Source organism: Carassius auratus, unplaced genomic scaffold (assembly GCF_003368295.1).
Source record: "Carassius auratus strain Wakin unplaced genomic scaffold, ASM336829v1 scaf_tig00009837, whole genome shotgun sequence".
Classification (NCBI taxonomy): Eukaryota; Metazoa; Chordata; class Actinopteri; order Cypriniformes; family Cyprinidae; genus Carassius; species Carassius auratus.
The window spans coordinates 16,966-39,060 of NW_020524077.1; the positions used below are offsets into that span (position 1 = coordinate 16,966).

Sequence of the window (22,095 nt, forward strand, 5' to 3'; positions counted from 1 at the left end):
CCAGTTCATTTTGAGATGGAAAGACTCATGAGTGTTTTTACCTCTGCTCTTTTCAGCATCTCCCACTTGTTGAGGATCTTCATGGCAAACACCTTGTCTGAACTTTTCACCTTTACAACTGCTACCTGTAATGCACCGGAAAACACAGAGATCTGACACCTGGTTCTCCATTAGGAAAGCACGAGGGGATTTCTAGAGGCCTCGATGAGATGATAAGACGCTTTGTTTTGCTTTTGTTTCCGTCTAGATTACCAGATCACACATGGAAGTGGTTATCAGTGACAGTAGAGTGTAAACCTTGAGTTAAAGGGCAGGTGGGGTTACTACGGGTGTGCGCACACACACACACACACACATTCTTCACAATGACACACATTCAGGACTCAAGTAAAAACACAATCGGCTGGCACCAAATCCCATTTTAATAAATCAAACTTTGAACTGCAGAATATGACTTTGAAATCCAAGCCACCCCAAGACCCAAGCAACTTTTAATAAAATATCTATTATTATTAAAATGTATATATAACCTAATTTTTTACTTACTTTAATTAAAAAAAAATAATAATAAAAAAAAAAGTATATATATATATATTATATAATTTTAAACATTTTTTATTTTACATAAATATTTATATGTATGATACATAATTTCTAACATTTAATTTCAAACATAAGATATCTAATATATAATTATTTCATATAATAGTGTAATAATGATGGGTTTTGCAGAGCAAAAACAAAATTGTTGGGAACATTGATCCAAACACATTCACCTAAATGGCACATAATGGACAAATAAAATGATGTTTGGTCCTGACATTTGTGTAAGCATCATGGGAAAAGGAAGCGAAGTGGAATGGACATATTTATCTTGAACGTAAGGTGTCCAAGCGAAACAACGGTGTGATTCACTCCCTACGATTAAATAAGCCAAAACAAGCACGCATTGAGAGGTCTGCACATTCCAGCCCGGGCCAGGATACGAGCTTTATTCCAGATAGAAATCACGCTCTTCTCTCTACCAAACACTTGATAGGGATTTAGTATAAACTAGTGGCACTGACCTTAAAATTCAGTTTATGGTTGCTAAGAAAAGCTGGAGTATTTGTTTAAAGTTCAAGCAAAGATCAGATCGAAAGGATCCAGGGACTAGAAAGCCACTTTTAAAATAGCATTCAGAGCGCTGGCATTGTGCCCTCAATACACATAGCCTTACATGGGCCAAACTCCCACAATTACTCAAAAACGACATTTAACTTCTGTCATAACATTGTCAACAGTACGATTTGTGTGGGCGGACAAGAGTGAGAAATTCAAATTAAAAAAAAAGACACTGAAACCAGAGAAAAGAGGAACGCCAAGAACATTTGTTATTTAGTCTGATTCACTGATTTCTATAATGCTAAAAACACATACGGAATAGTATAATAATATATATATTTATATATATATATATTTTTTTTTTTTTTATTTTGGGGGGGGGGGTAAAACTAAATTTGTCTTTTAAATTTGAACTTAAACTTTAAACAAAGTGCATGTACGCCTGTGTCACAGCTATGAAACTGATTCATCAACAATCAATACTCAATGAGTCACTGATCAGAGAAGAACCAGAGATGTTATGAGAGATCTAAGTGATGCGCTCTGGCCTGAATCCTGTCAGGGTCTCTATGAAGCCAGAATCAGGGCAGCACAGGTCGGCCGGGGTGACAGGTCAACCTTAACACAGAGAAGTCCCTCTGAAAGCTACAAAGAGCATGACACCCATCAGCATCTGCTCAGTGTAACTCTCATCGTGCAGATGGTGTCACACTCGGAGACGGCAAACGTAAAATATGCAAGAGTGAAAATAGGTTGACTTTGGCTTCTCAGGTTGAACATTTTCATATTTTCATGGGGTAACAAACTGTACTTTACTCAATTTATGACAAGAAAAATAACTGGGCATGACTTTGGGTCGTGTAGGAATTCTTTGCCCAAAAACCAACAATGGCACCACAAGGGTCCTGACCACTTCTCTGGCACTTAAACGACTGATTGGCTGCATCCCAATTCACACACTTCTACATTTGGTCGAGTACGTACTTCACTGGTAAAAGCACTGCAAAGTTCTACACTACATACTAAAAAATACTATTTTAAGACATTTTAAACATCAAACGGCAACCCAACATAATACCAAAGGTCAAACTTATGAGAAAATGTTTTGGGTTGAGAGCCACTGCAATATACTAGGGATAGTATGGGAATTCAGATCCAGTCATTCACCACAGTCTCAACACAAGACGGACGCTTACCTCGCCAAAAGCTCCTCGACCAATGACCTTCAGGATCTCAAAGTCCTCTTTGTGCAGTCGCATCTGTTTCACTTTAGAGGTGAATGGTTTGGCTGTGGAGAAAACGAGAAGTTATTATTGAAGACGTTCAAATCCATCACTTCACAACGGTGTGGGCCTGATCTTCTTGAAGGTATTTGTAGCAGTTTCAGTTACAGCACATGCACAAAAGTCAAAAGTTCTCTGAGCAGGTGTGAAGGACAGATTAATGATGTATCGCAGTAAAGTCTTTTTTGCAGGGATACAGCTAACTATGTTAGTATATTCACTAACTGTGACCCGTTTTCCTCACAAAATAAAATAACTATATACGTCAATATTTCATGTCCACTTATTTGCTTCCACTTATCTTGCCATTATCAAAAAAGACAAACCTTTTCAGGAAAGGCTTGTCACAGTAAGGGTGTGCCGATAGATGATAGTATTGTGCATCAACAATAGTCAAAGACATCGCCTATGGCTGATGCATTTGAAGATGGCAAGATGATTACTATTATTTTTTAGTAATTAGGCTAGAAATAATTTATATTATGGCTTATTTGTTCCATCCTATATCTGTTTTTTTATGAAGTGTTGTTCATTATAATCAATCACACGCAATTATGCTGATGAATCCAGCGGCCAATCAGACGCATTCAGATGAGTCATCACTGAAACACCAGCGTTTTACTGTTCAGTGCAAATGGGCTGACTGAATTCTGCTCTCTCGCAAATTCTCTCATCATAAACAACAAAGCACAGATGTATGTGCAACATAAGTATAGCTTCACTTTTTTTAAATGCATAAACATGCGCTAGACTGAAGTCAGTGATGCTGGTCTTTGCTCATTGTCTGTAGCTGCTGTTTGAATAATCTGAACCTATTAACTGTCACTCACATTTTTGAACATAGACTTGAAAGTGCATGATCCAAATCTACATTTTTATAATTCATGTATGAAAACATGATTTTGTAACATGATTTTAAAGTACCATTTTCATGGTAATGCAATGTTTGATTTTAAAATGGGTTTCAAAGGATGAATTGTGAGATTTTAAGTTTTCAAGTGATACATAATTTCTGATGATTTCTAAAGTGTGACAGAGAAAAAGGCAACAAAGAATACTTTTTTTTTTTTGACAAAGGTCAGAACTGCTGTTATATATTCCCAACTATATATAGTTTGTCATGATTAGATTAGGATTTCATTGTAATATAGTGAAGTAAACGTAGGCGTCCCACCGAGGGGCCAGGTGACAGTTAACAGGTTAAAAGATATTATATATATAACCCTGTTATTATGATCCTGGCAGAGAGGTTGGTCTCTAATAGACTGCAGATGATAATACTGAACAATCACAAAACATCAACAGCAAGTATGGGGCTACTGCAGGACGACTACCGACTTTAGCAATGAGAATTGGTTACCACTTTTGTATTATTTTATGAAGCACACAAAATCTGATTGACAGTGTTGTTGAGAAGATGTGTAAGGAGTTTCTATTGAAAGCTGTGAAGAGGATGCACTCAACTCAAGGATGAATGTTATCACCATCCCAAATGGCCCAGGGCAATTAACACTTTTGAATTTGATACATTTAAGCCCTATTATTAATAAGTGCTGTGTTAAAACAATACCAGTTCATCTTTATTTAGTTATCTTTACATTAATCAGTCTATCCAGAATGTCATAAAGAATTGGGAGAGATTTGTTTTGTAATTAACCACCTAGCAACCACCTGGAACATCCTAGAACACCCTAGCAACCACTAAGAAACCTTTCAACGTAGTAGCCAGTTTTGCACAGTCAAACCCCACTTTCATTTTCTTACAAGAATTAATAAACCTATTTGAGTCCATAAATGTTCTAAATAAGAAACATGTAAATTATATAAAACAGGTAAACAAATAAGAAACAGGTCAACTATAAATCCTACAACATTCTACTGAAGGCCATACAGCTACAATGCTGCATGATGCTTATGAATGAACTCTGTACTGGTCAATGAAAGACACACAGTTCATGAGTACCAGCACTGGAGATCAGACACAAAGACAGATCTCTTTTCACTTGGACTGCATTAAATCTAGTCTCATGTGCAGACAATGAGCCTGTGCTGTTCAGTTAACCCACTAAATAAAATAAAAAAGAACTGATGTACCAAAGGAGGATACTGAAAAAATACAGAAACAGGGATAAAATTACTTCTTGGTTTTAAAATGAACAATTCACCCTCAAATTGAAAAAAAAAGTTTGCTTATAATTACCACACAATGTCATATAAACAGTATACTCAGACCATTTATGTAAAATTATATTGCTCGTTTTAAAAAATTATAAGTAGAGTAGATAACGTGCCCACATTTACATATTAGCACTTATTCAGCAATAATATTGTTGTTAACACTCATTTCAAATGTTATCCAATCCACATTTGTTTCTATGGGTGAGATAGAAACTAGTGTTGTCACGGTACTAAAATTTCACTATTCGGTACTGATACCAGTGAAAATCCACGGTTCTCTGTACCAATTTTGGTACCAAAGCAAAACACAAAAATATGCTAATAAAAAAAAAAACACTTTTTATCACTAAAAATAAAACCAATGCCATTCTTTATAGTTATTTACAATTGTGTTTAAAGTTTTTCTACAAGTAATAGAATTATGAAAAACAGTAAACAAGTTTCACCTAAATTTAATTGGTCTTTTAATTAATTAAATTTAAACACATTTTATTTTTTGGTAAATAAAAGTTTTATAATTTTTTTCAACAGTAGTAGCAGTATCACATATATTCCACTAAATAATGGTAATATTTCTAGCACAATACCTTCATGTAAAAATGAACTTTTATTTTGATGGGTTGACGTGAAAACCTTTAAATGGACACTGGTTTTACTCATATGAAATGGTAAAGTGCTTGAGAAGTGACTCAGAACAATTCTGTTGATGTTGTTTATGTATTTATGTCCTCATCGAGACGGCAGATGCCGAAATTACTGCAAGTGTCACGCGCTTCAGTCTCTGAAGTAAACAAACCATTCATTCCTTCATACAAGCCCCTTTCACACTGCACGTCGGACCCGCAATATTTCCGGAACATTGCCGGGTCGACCTTCTGTGTGAAAGCAACCACGTCCCAGGATGGATTACCACATTGAACCCAGGTCGGGGACCTAGTAACATTGCGGGGTTCGACCCGGGACGAGCGCTGTGTGAACAAAAGCCAGATCTAATTCCGTGTCGAAGTGATGATGCGCGTTATCGCGCGACTCTTTTACCGGCTGTTTTGAAGGACGTTCGCGACGAAAACATGTGTGCAAACTGTAATGAAGCAGAGATCAGTTAGTTCCTCACTTTCCGCCCTGACGCAGAGATCGTTTACTTGCTTCAGTGAAAGTATAACGTGCCTAGCGTTTTCGACTCCTTTTTTTTTACTAATAAACAACAAGAGGCTCTAAACACGTAACTAACAAGCTGTAAGATGACAAAAAGCAACAATAGTTAGTGGCTGATGTGGCCTAGTGGTTAAAGATCTGGGTTGGTTGCTAGTTTAAGCTCTGATCAATTAATTATCATTAGATCAAGATATTTAACTACACATACTAATTGCAACGCAATAATTAGAGTTGTTCCGATTCCAATACTAGTATCGGAAATATCTCCGATACCACAACAAATTCTGGCATCGGCGAGTACATGAACCCATATACCAATCCGATACCGTTTTCTTAAACAAGACCTAGTTATGACCGCTAGCTTTGCCTAACCACTGCATTGTTCTTCTTCGCTGCTCAGAATGCATTGCAAACACAGGAAGTTGAGCTGTGTTACCACAAGCAACCCGTTTAGACAACTACACAAGCTCCATTCTGGATCCAGAACACCTGAGAAGAGATGATGCTGACCATCAGAGGATCTCAGATGATGCTAACCCTGAATCAACAAACAGAACTAACAATTACTGCTACATGTGTGACTGCATCATATAATAATTAGTAATTAATAATATTAATAATGTTCATCGTCTAGCTGAGTACGTCATGTATTAATTTTTTCTAAAAATCCTGCCAAAGTGCACAAACTGACAGTCACCACCATAAGCTACTACTAAATATTGTAGAAACATAATTTTCTGTAAAGTTGCTTTGTAACGATTTGTATTACGCATTACGATTTTGTATGAATATTAAACTGCAAAATACTATTTAAATATTACTCCTGCAAATTCTACATCTCTGTGGGTGACGGGCGCAGATGCACGGGAGTTCGCTGTTTTGTAGTCTCCGCCGTGTGTAACTATATGAGGACACGAACGCATAAACCGTCACTTCATGAGAATTTACCGTTTCATTTGAGAAAGCTGTCATATCATAAACACAGACACTCAAAGATCTTCATGGCAGCCCATTAAAATAAATGTTTGGTTTAACATGAGTAAATTGACAATATATTAAGCTACTGTTGTAGCCTACAGTAGATTTAGCTATGTCTCTATGTAGTAATAATAATACGTCTCTATTAATAATAATAATAAATATGCCTAGACGGTTGCTTGTTTTTTACTTGTTTTGTTGTGAGATTATCTGATTAATACATCATTTTTTATATTCCTAGACTTATTTGTTGCAGTTTTTTATACAGTTATATTGTAAAACTAAAATAGCTTTTTTAGTTTGCGGTGTTAGATTTTTGGCTCCATTTGAAGTTCTTTTTTGCTTAAGAAAATAAATAATACTGTCAAATTCATGTCAGATAATAAAAATACTGTAATGAATACAGTAGTTCACCATGTATTTGTTCATGTTTTATTAAGGGATCAGTCTGAAGCACACCATAAAATAATTCCAGCAATTAACACAGGGCTAGTAGTATATACAGCTGTATATACAGATACACACCCAGGTATCGGATCAGTACTCGGTATCGGCCGATACCCTGAGTCCAGGTATCGGAATTGGTATCGGGAAAAGAAAAAGGGTATCGGAACATCTCTAGCAATAATACTCTAGTTACAAATAATCCACAATAGGGCTGGGATAAACGATTATTTTTTTAAACGATTAATCTAGCAATTATTTTTTCGATGCATCGATAAATCTAACAATTAATTTTTTTGGATCGATTCGATTTCAATTATCTCCCCATTAATTGACTACTAACAATTTATACATGTTGATTTACATATCTGAATGAAAAAAACATGAATTCCTTAACATTGCAATATGTTTTATTGTTCTTAAAATTACAAAATAAAAGACTGACTAAGAATGCATTACTTTGCACTTGTATAGAGATAGCATTCAATAAAACTTTGAAGCCTTGAAAAACAAGCTTACTGAACACATAGGGCCTAGCTTACTGAAAAAAGTTCTTCTTTCAGATGAAAATAATGGTCACCCAAAATACTTGTTTAGAGCAATTGAAAGAATACAGTAACCAATGTAAACTTGAGGGCTTTAAGCTAATACAGAGAGTGCTTTTCCAAAAAAAATAAAAATAATTAACAGTGGGAGCCAGCAGCCTGTCATGGAGAAAAAAAAAATCTCTGAATGCCCCATGTGAAACTTTGGCGTTCCGCCCTTTTTCTATCTTGTCTAATGATTTTGGTTAATATGCACGAGAGAGAGAGCAAAACAGCGCTAGTGTAGTTTGAAGACTGTGTGCGAGCGCGAGTGAAACTTTGGTGTTTCGCCCTTTTTCTATCGTGTTTAATGATTTTGATTAATATGCACAAGGGAGAGAGAGAGAGAGCAAGAAGCGCTCGTGTTGTTTGAAGACTGTGAGTGTGCGCGTGCAGCCGGGGCTCTCTCTCATACATTTTGTTGTCAGGCCCAACCGATCACTCACCGATCAAATAAGGCTTTGACAGTCGCCAAAAAAAAGATCAATGCAGGAAAAACCCCTGGATTGGTTATATAACGTTGGACAGAATGTTGATCCAGCCATCGCGTATATTCAGCGCACATAAGGTAAACGTTTTTTAGAGAAATAAAAACAGGTCGACGAATCGATGCGCATATTTTGCGTCTACGTATTTTTTGTCCCAGCCCTAATCCACAATGATTATGATTGAAAATGAGAGAAACTTACAGTGGCTTAATGTGAATTTTGAATCAATGAGGTTTCACTGAAACTACCCAGAAAATCATAATAGAAACAGAAACCAAGTGACAATCAAAATGTCTAGCTCCTTATCACTTGTTGCTCTGGCTGGTTAAATAAAGCGGCACATTAACTGCCAATTGTGCGGCCAATGCGAATATAAATATATTTCAAGAGAGCAAATGAGATATATAACCCAATAAAACATTTATGAATATTTCTTTTTTTTTTAAATCACTGAACATGATCAGACAAAATGAACAGATTATGTCAAAAATCTGCCAGGTATTATATCAGTCTATCAACACGCAAATACATAGAATGAAAGCATTGATTATTTTTCCACAGAATCACAATGAGAGTCATGTTCTACGAAATGCACAACCTAATATGTAAGAAACAAGACCAAACACTTCAAGCTGCAAAGGATGAGATCCATTAGCCAAAATGTCAGACGATATGAAATCTCCACGCATAGCTTTGTGGGATACGAGTGAGATTCCTTGCTAACAAACAATGCTGTGAATATCTAATGTAACCACCGTGTCAGGGATCCCTTTACAGTGCATTATAAACAGACAGAAAACAGACCACCTGGAACTGCCATCACAGCCTCCAATACATCAAAAAGGGAAAAAGTGTATAAAGTCTATTTATAAAGGACAGTTTAAAGGTCAAGCCTTCCTAAGAACCTACACTGTTTCCAAAGCATCCAAAACAACTGCAGCTCACATGGGCAAGTGTTCATTAAAGATCTGAACGCAGAAAGCTGATTGTGTTTATATCACTGTCACAGGCTCCAGCGTAAGTGGACACAGAGCTGCAAATCAAATGAACCACACCATCTATCCCCAGCGATACCCAAGAGACCCACATTAGGAGACCATATAAAGGCAAAGACACTGGCGGGATTATTAAAAAAACAATTTCCATAGAGGGAAAGACCTCAGACTGCAAAAAGACCTCAGATATACTTGTGTGCACGTGCCGTGTTCAGACCTGCTCTGCTCGACTCCAACATCAAGAGCATTTCATTTTCAAGAGCATTGAAATGTCTGCATAGCACAAAAAACATAACATTTAAAGGAATGAATTTACTGGGATGACCATGATATTATGACCATGATATTAGATTGACAAAAAAACAAATAAGTAAAATAAGCTTTTCTGAAGAACAGTCATATAAAGCATAAACAGATTTTAACACTGCAAAACACAACGAGCAGTGTTTACACTAGCATTTTCATCTGCAAGAGAGCAAATAACAATGGAGGTACAAGTCTGGTCCTAAACCCAATCCGTTTAGGACAGACAACAAGATTATTTCCATCCCTAAAATAATACTGGTCTTGCCAATCACAATGCATGCTGAGCAAGTGATGACTTGCTAAAATACAGATACAAATAAGGACTGAATATAAAGGAAAATCTCATGATGAGGAGGATTTAAACTGAATACAAGAAACCTCCCAAAGTTAATACAAACCTAATCCCAAAATATGAGACCAGTTTTACCTGACAGCAAACCCAACCTGCGTAAATAAACTTATCCAGTACATAAGCTACAACACTGGAAAAGCAGATGATGTTGGGGCTGTGACAGGATAGCCACATATCCCACAAAACCCACCTGGGTTGTCAATTTAAACCAGCTGTCCAGGGGAAGTCACTACACAGGGGGACTTCTACAAATAACAGAGGGTGGTTGTTAGTCACCGTTAACCGAGTCAGCCTTTTCTTTCAAACAGTTGGACCTGGACGGCATCTGTGACTTGCACATTCCTACACTGGCCTTAAAATTCTTCAGGCCTTATTCAGATCAGCAGAGAAAGTAGAAAGAGACTAAATTGACACTCTAATTACTAATTAGTCAAATAATGCATTTAAAAGCACAAAGAAATCCTGATAACTATCAGGAAATAGCTTTGAGAGTTGACGTGTATCAATAAACAGAAAATGCAATAAAATACAATAAAAATAAAATGTGATGTCAATGTCAAAAACACAAACTGTTTTAAATTTGCGCACTGAACAAGCTGACGAGCATTCGGCAAATGTGCTTACATGCAAAGTAAAATTGGGTAACGTCTAAGAAATCTTAGTCTTCTGATAAGATTTTGCTTCAGCAAGACTGTGCTTGTAAACAGATTTGCCACACTTTTGTTTTTTAAGGTTGCCTTATATACCTCAAATAACCATATGAATATAATCAAGATCATTAATCACCTAATAACATATGTTTTAAAAAAAAAGAAAAATCTTGGAAAGCTTTTCAAAGCATTAGTGATTCTGAGAAAGGCTAAAAAGAAAAAAAGAATCAGAATGAAATCAAAGTCTTATCCCAAGAGCCTAAAATATAGCATATGCTCAGCTTAAGAGGTCTAGAAGTGAAAGGAGTCAGACTTACAAATAAGATCTATCCTTTGTATTATTGTGTTAAAGTGGATGTTTATTTTTCTCAAGCTCTGACACATTTGTTCGGTGTATATACTGTGTGCATCATGACTTCTGTTACTAGGGAAGGAATGTTTACAATTCAGGGTAGTTGCCACAAAACAAACAAACAAACAGCACACTATGTGCATTCACAGCAGAATGTGATGTAGCGCTCCAGTCATTTCCTGCTCAAATTAAAAACATAACGAGTTTAAAGTCATATTCTTAGTTGAGTTGGGCCAGGAGGCCCCTGATTAAACACACTCAAACAATGCAACCACTTTTCCCATTGCACTGTATATGTTCAGTTACATTTTAGTCACATGATGGTCACTTCATAATACTTCCCAGCAGTTATTAAAGGAATAGTTCACACAAAAATGAAAATTTGCTGAAATATATTCAGGCCATACAAGTTTGTTTCTGCATCAGAACAGATTTGAGGGAATGTAGCATTCAATTACTTGCTCAACAATAGAACCTTTGCAGTGAATGGGTGCCGTCAGAATGAGTCCAAACAGCTGATAAAAACAAGTTTCCACAAGAAATCCACATCACTCCAGTTCATCAGTTAACATCTTGTGAAGAGAAAAACTATGTTTGTAAGAAAAAAAATCCATCTAGGCAGTTTAACTGTAAACTGTTGCTTCTGCCCAAAATTTGATTTTATAATCCAGAACACTTCCTCCAGTGAAAAAGTTCATCCTCTGTTGTCATCTCACATCAAAATCCACCACATATTTCTTTAGATCCATTTCAGACTGTTTTCTCTTTTTGAACGGTGCTTGATATGTGCATAATTCTCTCCAGATTCAGAGGAATTGACTTTTATACTAGAGGAAGCAATATTACAGATAGAGGACCCTTAAGAAATGATGAAAAGTTATAAACATATTAATGATGGATTTGTTTCTTACAAGCATGCAGCTTTTCACATTGATGGACTGGAGTGGTGTGGATTACAGTGTTTTTATCAGCTGTTGTGTACTCTCATTCTGACGGAACCCATTCACTGCAGACAAACTGATGTAATGCTAAATCTCCTAATCTGTTCCCATGAAGAAACAACCTCATCTGCATCTTGGATGGCCTATGGGTGAATTTCATTCTTTTAATGCATTTACAACTTTACCACCAAACAAGTCAACGTCAAATTCCATGCTTAAAAAAATCCTTGGTATAACACAAAATGCGGAGTTTTTTTTTTTTTTTTACATTATTCTCACACAAATCTCATCAGCCAAAGCCTTTCCCTTAAGGAACCAGTTTGATCAATTACCAAGAGAGTGAACAGCACAACCTTCAGTGTCACAACACTTTAGCACATACAGAAGAAGATTTCTTTCATTGCTTTTCAACTAACTCTTAATGACATTCAATAGCAAATGTACTTTTATACAGAAACGGTTTGTGACTATTTTTTGGCTAATTCCAATAACATAAATCCCTTTCTGAGGTGAATTTCCATTCATGCCCAATGATTTACTGCTCACCATGCTGGTATGATGGCTCAAAATTTAACAGCATGTTGCTACTTGACTTTTCCAGGGCTACACACACACACACACATACACACTCAAACCTATGATTTAGTGTTGCCAAACGTGGCTTAAAGACATTTGTTGCATGAACTTCAGTGAAATATCCTTATTTATGATTAATTTATAACCCAAACATCTACTGAATTTAGGTTTGGTACCATAATAAGATCATTTAATCAATAAATATGATGACTTGTAATTCATTAAACATAAATTGCACAGATTTTGATATGGGTTAAACATGAAATGCATTGGTTTGAGGATGGCTTGAACTTGAAATGCATTGCTTTAAGATGGCTTGAACATGAAATGCATTGATTTAAGATTGCTTGAATATGAAATGCATTGCTTTGAGATTGCTTGAACATGAAATGCATTGATTTGACACGGGTTAAATATAAAATGCATTGATTTAACAGGGTTTTAACATTAAATGCACTGGTTTAAAATGTTCTTTGAATGAAATACATTTATTCAATATGGTTTAAACATGAAATGCATTGATTTTAGGAAACATCTTTTTAAAGCATTATACTCACCCCATTCCAAAAACTCAGCAATGTTCTTCTCTCTTCTGAGTGGGGAGTTGATGCACTCATCATAAAGGCTGATGAGAACATCCAGAAGAGTTTCCACACTAAAACACTGTCCATTGGACTGGACAGGACCATCCAGAATCAGTTTTTCCAGCTTTTTCAAACGCACTTCTCCAGACATGGTGCAAAACGAATGTCAGTCCAAAAAACGCAGTGTAATGTTATTAAAATCAATGCAAATACACGAACACTCTTTGGAGGGGATCTGTAAATGGCTATAAATATAATCCACCCATTATCACAGTAAAATGCAGTCACAAAACTGCAGTAAACTCAAAAATAATTTTAATTTCATACCAAATAAAACTTTCCTCTAACGTTACATCTTTTAACGCACTCAGTTGAAGATCAACAAACCTCCAAATAAGAGAGAAAAAAATAACTACTCAAGACATTTATCCAAAAAGACTATCCACGTTTATGTAAAACTGCAATTTGTCTCTTGCGTTTTATAAATATTAATTACATATATTTAAGTGCCTTTCCTGTTAGCTAACTTTACTCAAGCTAACGAGCTAACAACATTCCCGCGACACAATGCATCTTAACTGGTTTTCTCTCACATAAACACAAAGAATCGTGTAGTAATATCAACAAGTATTAGTGTCAAACCATGAGATGAGACTGTAAAACATCTCCAGTTTGTTCAACTTTAACGGGTTAAAATAACTGATGCTAATGATCCGGCTAATAAAGACGTTTGGCTAGCAAGCTAACAGATTTTAGCTCGACCTCAAAGAGAATTTTCCTCAAAACAAACAGGAATAACATGACACGCCCCCAAATGTGATATTTAGGAATTACGTGCGTGGAAAAGATTAATAAAATATGTTTACGTCCGCAAAAAGTGAGTTTAGCGAAGTTCCCCAATGGCACAGATTAGTTTTCCATAGTCTTATTCCCATCAATATTTCCTCGAAAAGTAAGTCCTGCCCGCGGGATGAAGTCCGTCAGATGATGATGATGATGATGGGGTGAAGATGACGAGGAGGAGGATGATGAAGGTGCCCGCCGTTACTGACTGTGTGGTGTGTGTCAGGAATGATGAGGAGAAACATGGCGACTCTCTCTCTCTCTCATTCACACACACACACACACACACACACACACGCGCGCGCGCGCTCACCTTTAGCCACACACGTAAAACATAAACATATACAGGTTACATACACATAAACATATGCATGCATTTACAACGTACAGTAGCTACACATAAGACATTCCCATGCCTGTAAAACATTCATAAATAGGCTACAGATAGAAATACAATCACTCAGACACTTTGAAGAAATAACATAAATAAAAACAAACAAATACACTTACATTTAAAAACAAACAGACATACACATATAAACGGATAGGACAGATGGACACACTACACAAAAATAGACACAATTATAAACATGTATACATGTAGAGCATATAAACAAAAATATAAATGTGCATCCACAGATACACATGTATACAGACGAATGTCTATACATAAATACACAAGTCTACAACAGCTGTTTTGCTGGGGGTGGGGCAGGTCGGGGTCTCATGTGTTCACACTTTCATTGTTAAGGTTATTTTAATGCTATTAAGCATACTTTGATGATTTAATGTAGTTTAATTACTTCACTTTCATAATTTATATTGGGAATCGGCTGTCTGTCTGTCTGTCTGTTGCTCTGTCATTTTATCTATTATTCTGTCTGCCTATCTAAGGTTCTTTCATTCTGTCGTTCTCTCTATCTCTCTGTCTGTCTATAAATCTATCTATCTATCTATGTATCTATCTATGTATCTATCTATCTATCTATCTATCTATCTATCTATCTATCTATCTATCTATCTATCTATCTATCTATCTATCTATCTATCTATCTATCTATCGTTCTGTTTATGCTAGGACAATATGGTCAATCCTTTTTTATTTTAATTTATTTTAACTCAAATTTTAAATCCTTGTACATTGTAGTAGCACATGTATATAACATATTTGACCATTTTTAAAAATGCTTATGAAAGGAAAAGTTGCTTTCATTGTATACTATCTGTACTTCCAAGTACAATAAATATATAATGTAGCAACATTAATTCAAAATTTATATATATATATATATATATATATATATATATATATATATATATATATATATATATATATATAAATTTAACATAATTAACATATATTAGCCTATAAATATGCAGAATGCCAGAGCTCCCCCTTGGGGCTGAAAAAAAAAATCCACTGAGCTTGTTGAGACAGACTAGGAACAGTTTCTTGGAAAGCCATGGTAAAGCAGCATCACCTACTGGTCTTTTCAGGGATTAATCTACTATTTTTCCAATTGGCTGCATGGAATTCATGGAAATAATTTGAGAAAAGAATAAATGAAATTTAAAGAATGGAGGCAAACTGTGCCGTAGAATATCCCTTTTATTCTGGTTTGGCATTTTCAAACAAAGAAAGTCAAAGCAGACAGTATATTAACAGTTTGTCTGACTGAGCTTAATTGCATTTCTATTAGTCTTGATAGTGGATCAAATCAAGTCTTCCATCATAGCAGTAAACATTGAGGACATCTGATGTGTGTAGCTGGGCTGGTTTCAACGAACAGCTTCTATAACGCTCATCATTAACACCTTTTGTGTTTATTGGGGCTCTTGATTAAAAGGGCCAAAACACAGGAGAGTGTTATTGTTGGTTTAATCCTTCTGATCCCTTTTCATATGCAATTAGAAAATGAGAGATACCACTTTCAGTCTAGATCATCTAATTAATTGATGTGCTAGAATCTGCAGCATGGAGAAATCAAGGAAAGTCATTTGCAGCACCCCACCCTCCAAAACAACCGTCTATAGCTAGAAATAATAGTTTGGCTTAATGAATCAGTGAAAGTCTCAGGCCTAAGATCTTTTGTTATGATGGTGTGTATTCAAAATATTAAGCCCAATACAGTTTGAACTGGACTGTCTTATGAAATATGTTACAAGGATAGATAGTATGGAATTCACCACAGAAAATTACACTGCACAGAAATTGAGTATTGTTGAATTAAATATAATTTCATAATATTTAATACTGACTGAGACCACAGTTAAAAAAAAAATAAATCCATAAAAATAAATTAATTAATTAAATTCAAGAAAACTTGAAAACTTACAATATTTTTTTTATATATTGACATTAAATATGATTGATATTTATCTACATAACAACTTTTATCTTTCTATCTTTATTTATTTGATAACAAACTGCAACTATCTTCAACAAAGGAAAAACATTTGCAGGTAAATGATTTGACAGAGATACAATTGTGTAAACACAAATTGTGCAAAATAAATGTTATAAGTCTTTATATAAAGTCCACACATTTTTATTACTTTAAAATAATAAATAAATAAATAAGCATGGCGACTTATAGGACAGCAAATAAATTTACATACATAAAAGCTAAAAAAAAATTCACAAAAACATATGATGCTTTAGAAATAATATGTTGAAAACATAAACAACGTAAAACTGCTTTGAGATAAACTGAACTACTATATTTAGTTTGGTTTTCTAGATGCCATGTTAGCAGTTTTAGATTAGACACAAAAAATGAATAAAATATAAAGGTTTCAAAAGTAATTTTATTTTAAGTTCTGTATGCATTTTAGGTCTTAAATTTATGTTGGAGAAAATGTGGCTTATCTGTGCTATTGACTTAATTTGGAATAATAATAGCCATGTTGATTCGTAAACATTGGTTTATACTTGTCTTGCCCATCCTGACAAACAGCGTCAGATAATAACACGATTACCATGAAAGCGTGGCTGTGTAGCAAGTAAATTTGCTTAGCTGTCTGACGTGATGTGATCCGTCATCAGCCGTTCCTGTGCCATCATTGTCTGACATCCCAGGACAACCTGCAGCCCCAATACACAATACACAGACTGGGGTAACTTTAGTCCCATGTTGGCAGGACAGATGAGGTCTGAGCAGTCCTGCAATAGTAACAGATAACCACCCCCTTGAGAAACTCCCTCCAATCCACATCTCTGAACACACTCCTGGATTTACTGCCTCTGTTTGTGGAATAATGACTGCAGGGTGGCCGTTTCTCAATACACTTTCCTCTCTCCTCTGCCCTGCCAAATACACTGCTGCTTTTACCAAAGATGGTTACAGTTGGAAAGCAGAAGGGAATTAATTTAAACATAGGCAGAAAGAAGTAAATCAATACAACAAATAAGTTAACCGTGCACTAATTACATTTACACATTTAAAAAAACTAATTATTAGCTGCAGAATATATACGTTTAATTTTGTTTACAAAAAGATTCATTTATGCTTATGCTTTTATCATAATTTAATACAATTTAAACAAAAGTAAAAACTCTCTCTCTATATATAATGCTTTGAAATAGATTTAACATTTATATATAAAAAAAAAAATATATATATATATACAGTAATAAAAATATATAAAATACAGTATATGTATAATGCCTACACATATAAGGAAAAATGTTCTTCACAAAAATAAATGTATTTATGTAGAAATAAATTAATAAAATAAAACAAAAGGTTCAAAAGTAATATGAAAAATGCTTTGAAATAGATTAAAATGATAAATAAATTAATATACATGAATGATTATTCATAATTAGAGTATATATATATATATATATATATATATATATATATATATATATATATATATATATATATAATTATATGTAAATAGGCCCTGAACATACTTGATATGAAAAATGCTTTTCGCAAAAACATATTCATTCATGCTTTAGAAATAATGCATTATTACAATAAAAAAACTAAATCATTAAATTGTGAAATACATTTTGTTTTATAAATAAATGTATATATTTGTAAATATATTGTAAATACGATATATATATATATATATATATATATATATATATATATATATATATATATATATATATATATATATATACATTTAATCATTTCTGTTTAATTTTTTTGTAATATTTACAAATATAGATACAAATTATATAATGAACATACTTATGATACATTTGAGTAACCAAAAATCATGAGCAGCAATAGGTGGTCTAAATGAGACATGGCTTTGAAGGGTGTCTTTTTAAGTTGTCTTCCTTTTGTCAGAGGTGTGAAGAGTCAGATGGGGTGGGGGGGGGGGGGGGGGAGAGGGGGGCAACTGTATATAAACCCTGAGAGATTCAGAGAGTCAGTCATTCAATCAGGAGAGTAACATTGGCATCACTATTTCAAGCATGGCCCTGCTCATCCAGCTGCTTATTGGCATCACAGCGATCTCATTCACTGAGGGATTCGACCATGAGGATATGAAGCAGGCCATGCTCCAAAAACTTGGACTAACCGAACTCCCCAGGATTCAGAAGAGAGATTTGGAAAATCTATTTATACCAGCTCACATCAAGAACAAATATCTGTCCATGCTGAAACTCCATCACAAGCGCAGGAGGAGATCGCTGCCAAGCCTGGCCGGAATTCTTAGAGGGATTCATGGGAATGCAGGTGGGTTTCATTTTCAAAATGAAATTGAACTGTTAATAAGTATTTAAAAAAAAAACTATATTATATATATATATATATATATATATATATATATATATAAATTTTTTTAATATAATATTAATGTATTTTGTATCATGAACCAACACAAAAAATGATTCATGCAACAAATATCTGGGCCATACACTAATTAAATTTACAAATAAAAGTGTAAATAGTTTTAAAATGTAAAAGATTATATTATAAATTAATAAAAGCTCAATTTTCTTAAATTTATGCTTTAGAAATAATCAAATAAAGATGCAATCATAAATAATGTAAAAATCTTTTAATTAGATTAAACTGATAAATAACTGCATAAATACATAGAGAAACTTAGCAATTTTTTTTAATGATATTAGGTTGCTTAGTCTGTGTCATTAACAAAGAGCAATAATGAATGCAGAAATTAACTTCACCATATAGTAATTACATTAAAAATTATTTCTACAATTTATGTATCTTTGATTCATGGTAATGTATAAATATATAATTGCTGCAAAATTTATGTATACAGCTTTTAATGTGAAAAGTGTTACTATGTAAAAATTAACAGACAAAATTAATAACTGCTGTGAAAGTATTTGAGTTCATATTAACTATTGTAACTTATGAACTTTATTGCAATATTCAACTGATATTTTTTTTTCTTACTTTATAACTTAAAATATGTTGTCAAAGTTATGTTTTTTAACATCATAGCAATTTTTGGACTATTATGAATTTACTTACTGATCGAGAATATCAAGTAGAAATTGTTATGCCAAAATAAGTACAAAAAGATGTTGCCAAAACATTAAGATGATTTTTTTTTTACAGTGCATGTCATAAACTATAATCTAATGTATTCTGTTTTTTACAGATATAACAGGTGAAATTAAGTACTCTGACACAACCCGTCAGCGTCTTGTATTCGACATGGAGGCCAGACTCCAAGAAAACACAGAAGTCACAATGGCCGAACTGAAACTTTTCCAAACAGCTGTGCAGAATCCATCTAAACCTGAGCGAAGGCACCACAGACCCATTAACAACGCCAGAGTGAGCATCTACTGGGTGGAGGTGCTGGCAAACGGCTCCAACAGAACATCACTCATAGACTCAAGGTATGCCAGATGTCCAAATATAATAAAACATATATAAATGCACAAATTATAACAGTCCTTAATTGAATAATGCATGAATGGGAACTCATGTCTTCATATTTGCCATTTTAATAGACTGGTTCCTATCCATGAGTCTGGCTGGAGGAGCTTTGACGTCACGCAGGCCGTTCATTACTGGTCTAAAGCCCAGAAGAAAGCACCTCTGCATCTGGAGGTGTGGACTGAAGGAGAGAGACCTGGTAGCTATGCAGCAGAGATGGCCAAAAGAGTGCGCTTTGCCACACAGGACCCGAAAGAGAACACCCTGGAAAAGGATTTGGGAGCACCTGAACTTGTGCTTTACACCCTAAACCTGGATGAATATGGGTGAGTACTGTAATTAAACTGCAGTTTATTTAGTTTGCATTGAACTTTACACCTTTCAATCATATGCTCATTAACTGAAACCCTTAATTTCCATGTCAACAGATCTCAGGGGAACTGTAACTCTAGCCCAAACAGCAGCAAGTGTTGCAGAGAAGAGCATTTCATTAATTTCCGTGAGCTGACCTGGACTCAGTACTGGATCATCGAGCCGGCCGGGTACCAAGCCTTCAGATGTGCTGGAGGATGCAAGCAGCCCAAACACAGTTACTATGGATACGGGCAGAGGACCTGTGCGGTGATGGAGAGCGCACCGCTGCCCATGATGTACCTGGTGAAAAAGGGGGATTACACTGAAATCGAGGTGGCAGAGTTCCCGAATATGATTGTTGAGAAGTGTGGCTGCTCCATGGACAAAATCCCTCCAGTCTGAGACTGTCTCATAGTTTGCTCTCAGATGAGAGGTGATGATGTTTTAATTCAATATCTCAGAGATACTAAACTGAGATTCACATGTTATCAATCCCCACTGAGCACTTGAAAATCAAATTATTTATGAATTATTTGTTTATAATGTAAGCATCAGAAATAGCCTGTTGATTGATGTGATTTTTGAAAAATAAAATAAGTAATTTTATATCAATGATTCGTGTTTTCATTATTTTTCTTATTTTTAACATGATTCACAGTCATATTTATTATGCTAATATGCATTTAAATTAAATACATATTTTTTGTTGTTAATGTTTATAATACACAGCTGAACACTTCGAAAGATCTGTGAAGCAACTGTTCCAATACTTATGCTCACATCAGATAGAGAGAATAAACTCTAAAAAGTGTAGATCTTCTTAGCTGGTATCACACAAAAAGAAAATGTGACATTATACTTTTGTCTCATATTCATCTTTTAATCATATTTACAGATTTCTTGACTCCACAGCAAACAGAATAATTTTGTCTATACTGTTCCAATTCTTATGGAGGATAGATAGATAGATAGATAGATAGATAGATAGATAGATAGATAGATAGTGCGAACTACGGGGGAGCTAGGGGGAGCTCGGCTCCCCTTAATAAGACATGGGCTTCCCTGAAAACGAGAAATCTGAAATTTTGGGGGGTCTCAAAAAATACTGACAATGTGAATATTTTTAAGTGCAATTTCAGTTTTTTCAATTAAGATTACAGAAGGTGTGGGGGCGCTGCGCTGCAAATTCCACATGTTAGTATGTCATAGGTTCGTAGAAACAAAATAAACGTTGGAGGCCATTTATCGTGCGCAAAAGTCCTTCCATTATGCAGTTATAGCATCATAGCTAGGGCAAAAAGAAAACAAGGTAGTTCAATTAATTTTGGTTTTATTAAGAAATTGTGTAGTGATGACGCACGACTGATTCACTTGCTGAAAGCACTGGTAAACCTCAAGCCAAGCCCACCGTGAAAACGCATGAAGCTGAAGAAAAGTAATCTCTGGGATCCTAAACCCTCTTGCTTTCTTGCTTCGAGTCCTCTCTCGCGTTAAACTGGAACAGCCAGCAGTGGAGAGACTGGAAGAGCCAATATACATGGCTGTGTGTTAAGGATGGAAGCTTGGGGTGCATCACTTTGTAACGCGTTGTGTCAAGAGGGGGACAAAATATGGGTAGCTCACAAAGTTATTAGGCCAGACAAAACTCACGGAGGCGATTGACATTTAACAACGACTCGCGTTTTATTTCTCCAATCGAACTCGGGCAATTGTCTGTCCCATGTTCCACCGTCCACAGCGTAACCAAAACAAAACAAACAAGATTAAAACAAAATGATTTCCAAACAGAGATTACCCGCATACATGGGCGATTCGAGTCGCGCTTGTATACATTATCATACAGAGTGCATGCCGTTTTACAGGGAGCGCGCAGCTCTAAAAGGGGCCACATTTTTTCCCACTCGTTACAACTTGTAAGGACGCAAAAAACCTTCTTCTGTCTGAAAAGGTACCTGGCACGCACTTGTCTGAGGAGTGGATTAATGGTTAATGCTCAGAACCAGTCGCGAAAAATTATATATAAATACAGGGACAGCATTGCAC

The 22,095-nt window shown here is 35.1% G+C and overlaps 2 protein-coding genes across 2 annotated transcripts in view; one reads left to right on the forward strand and one right to left on the reverse strand.

Moving 5' to 3' along the window:
- The window catches only part of LOC113072659 (serine/threonine-protein kinase MRCK alpha-like), a gene marked incomplete at its 3' end in the record, with an annotated part of 31,034 nt that extends 16,962 nt beyond the window's left edge, over positions 1 to 14,072 (reverse strand). Inside the window, exons 1-3 of the mRNA XM_026245635.1 lie at positions 12,944 to 14,072; positions 2,301 to 2,392; positions 42 to 125 (exon numbers count right to left, since the gene is read on the reverse strand). Of these exons, the coding sequence (XP_026101420.1) occupies positions 42 to 125; positions 2,301 to 2,392; positions 12,944 to 13,121 (354 nt within the window). The remainder of the gene's footprint in view (positions 1 to 41; positions 126 to 2,300; positions 2,393 to 12,943) is intronic.
- A 4,154-nt stretch (positions 14,073 to 18,226) lies between these two features.
- Positions 18,227 to 20,611, forward strand: LOC113072660 (left-right determination factor 2-like). The gene is made up of 4 exons (XM_026245636.1): positions 18,227 to 18,516; positions 19,415 to 19,658; positions 19,773 to 20,024; positions 20,127 to 20,611. Exons 1-4 carry the CDS (start codon positions 18,252 to 18,254, stop codon positions 20,452 to 20,454), a joined length of 1,089 nt encoding a protein of 362 aa, XP_026101421.1. The 5' UTR covers positions 18,227 to 18,251; the 3' UTR covers positions 20,455 to 20,611.
- The last annotated feature ends 1,484 nt before the right edge of the window (positions 20,612 to 22,095 follow it).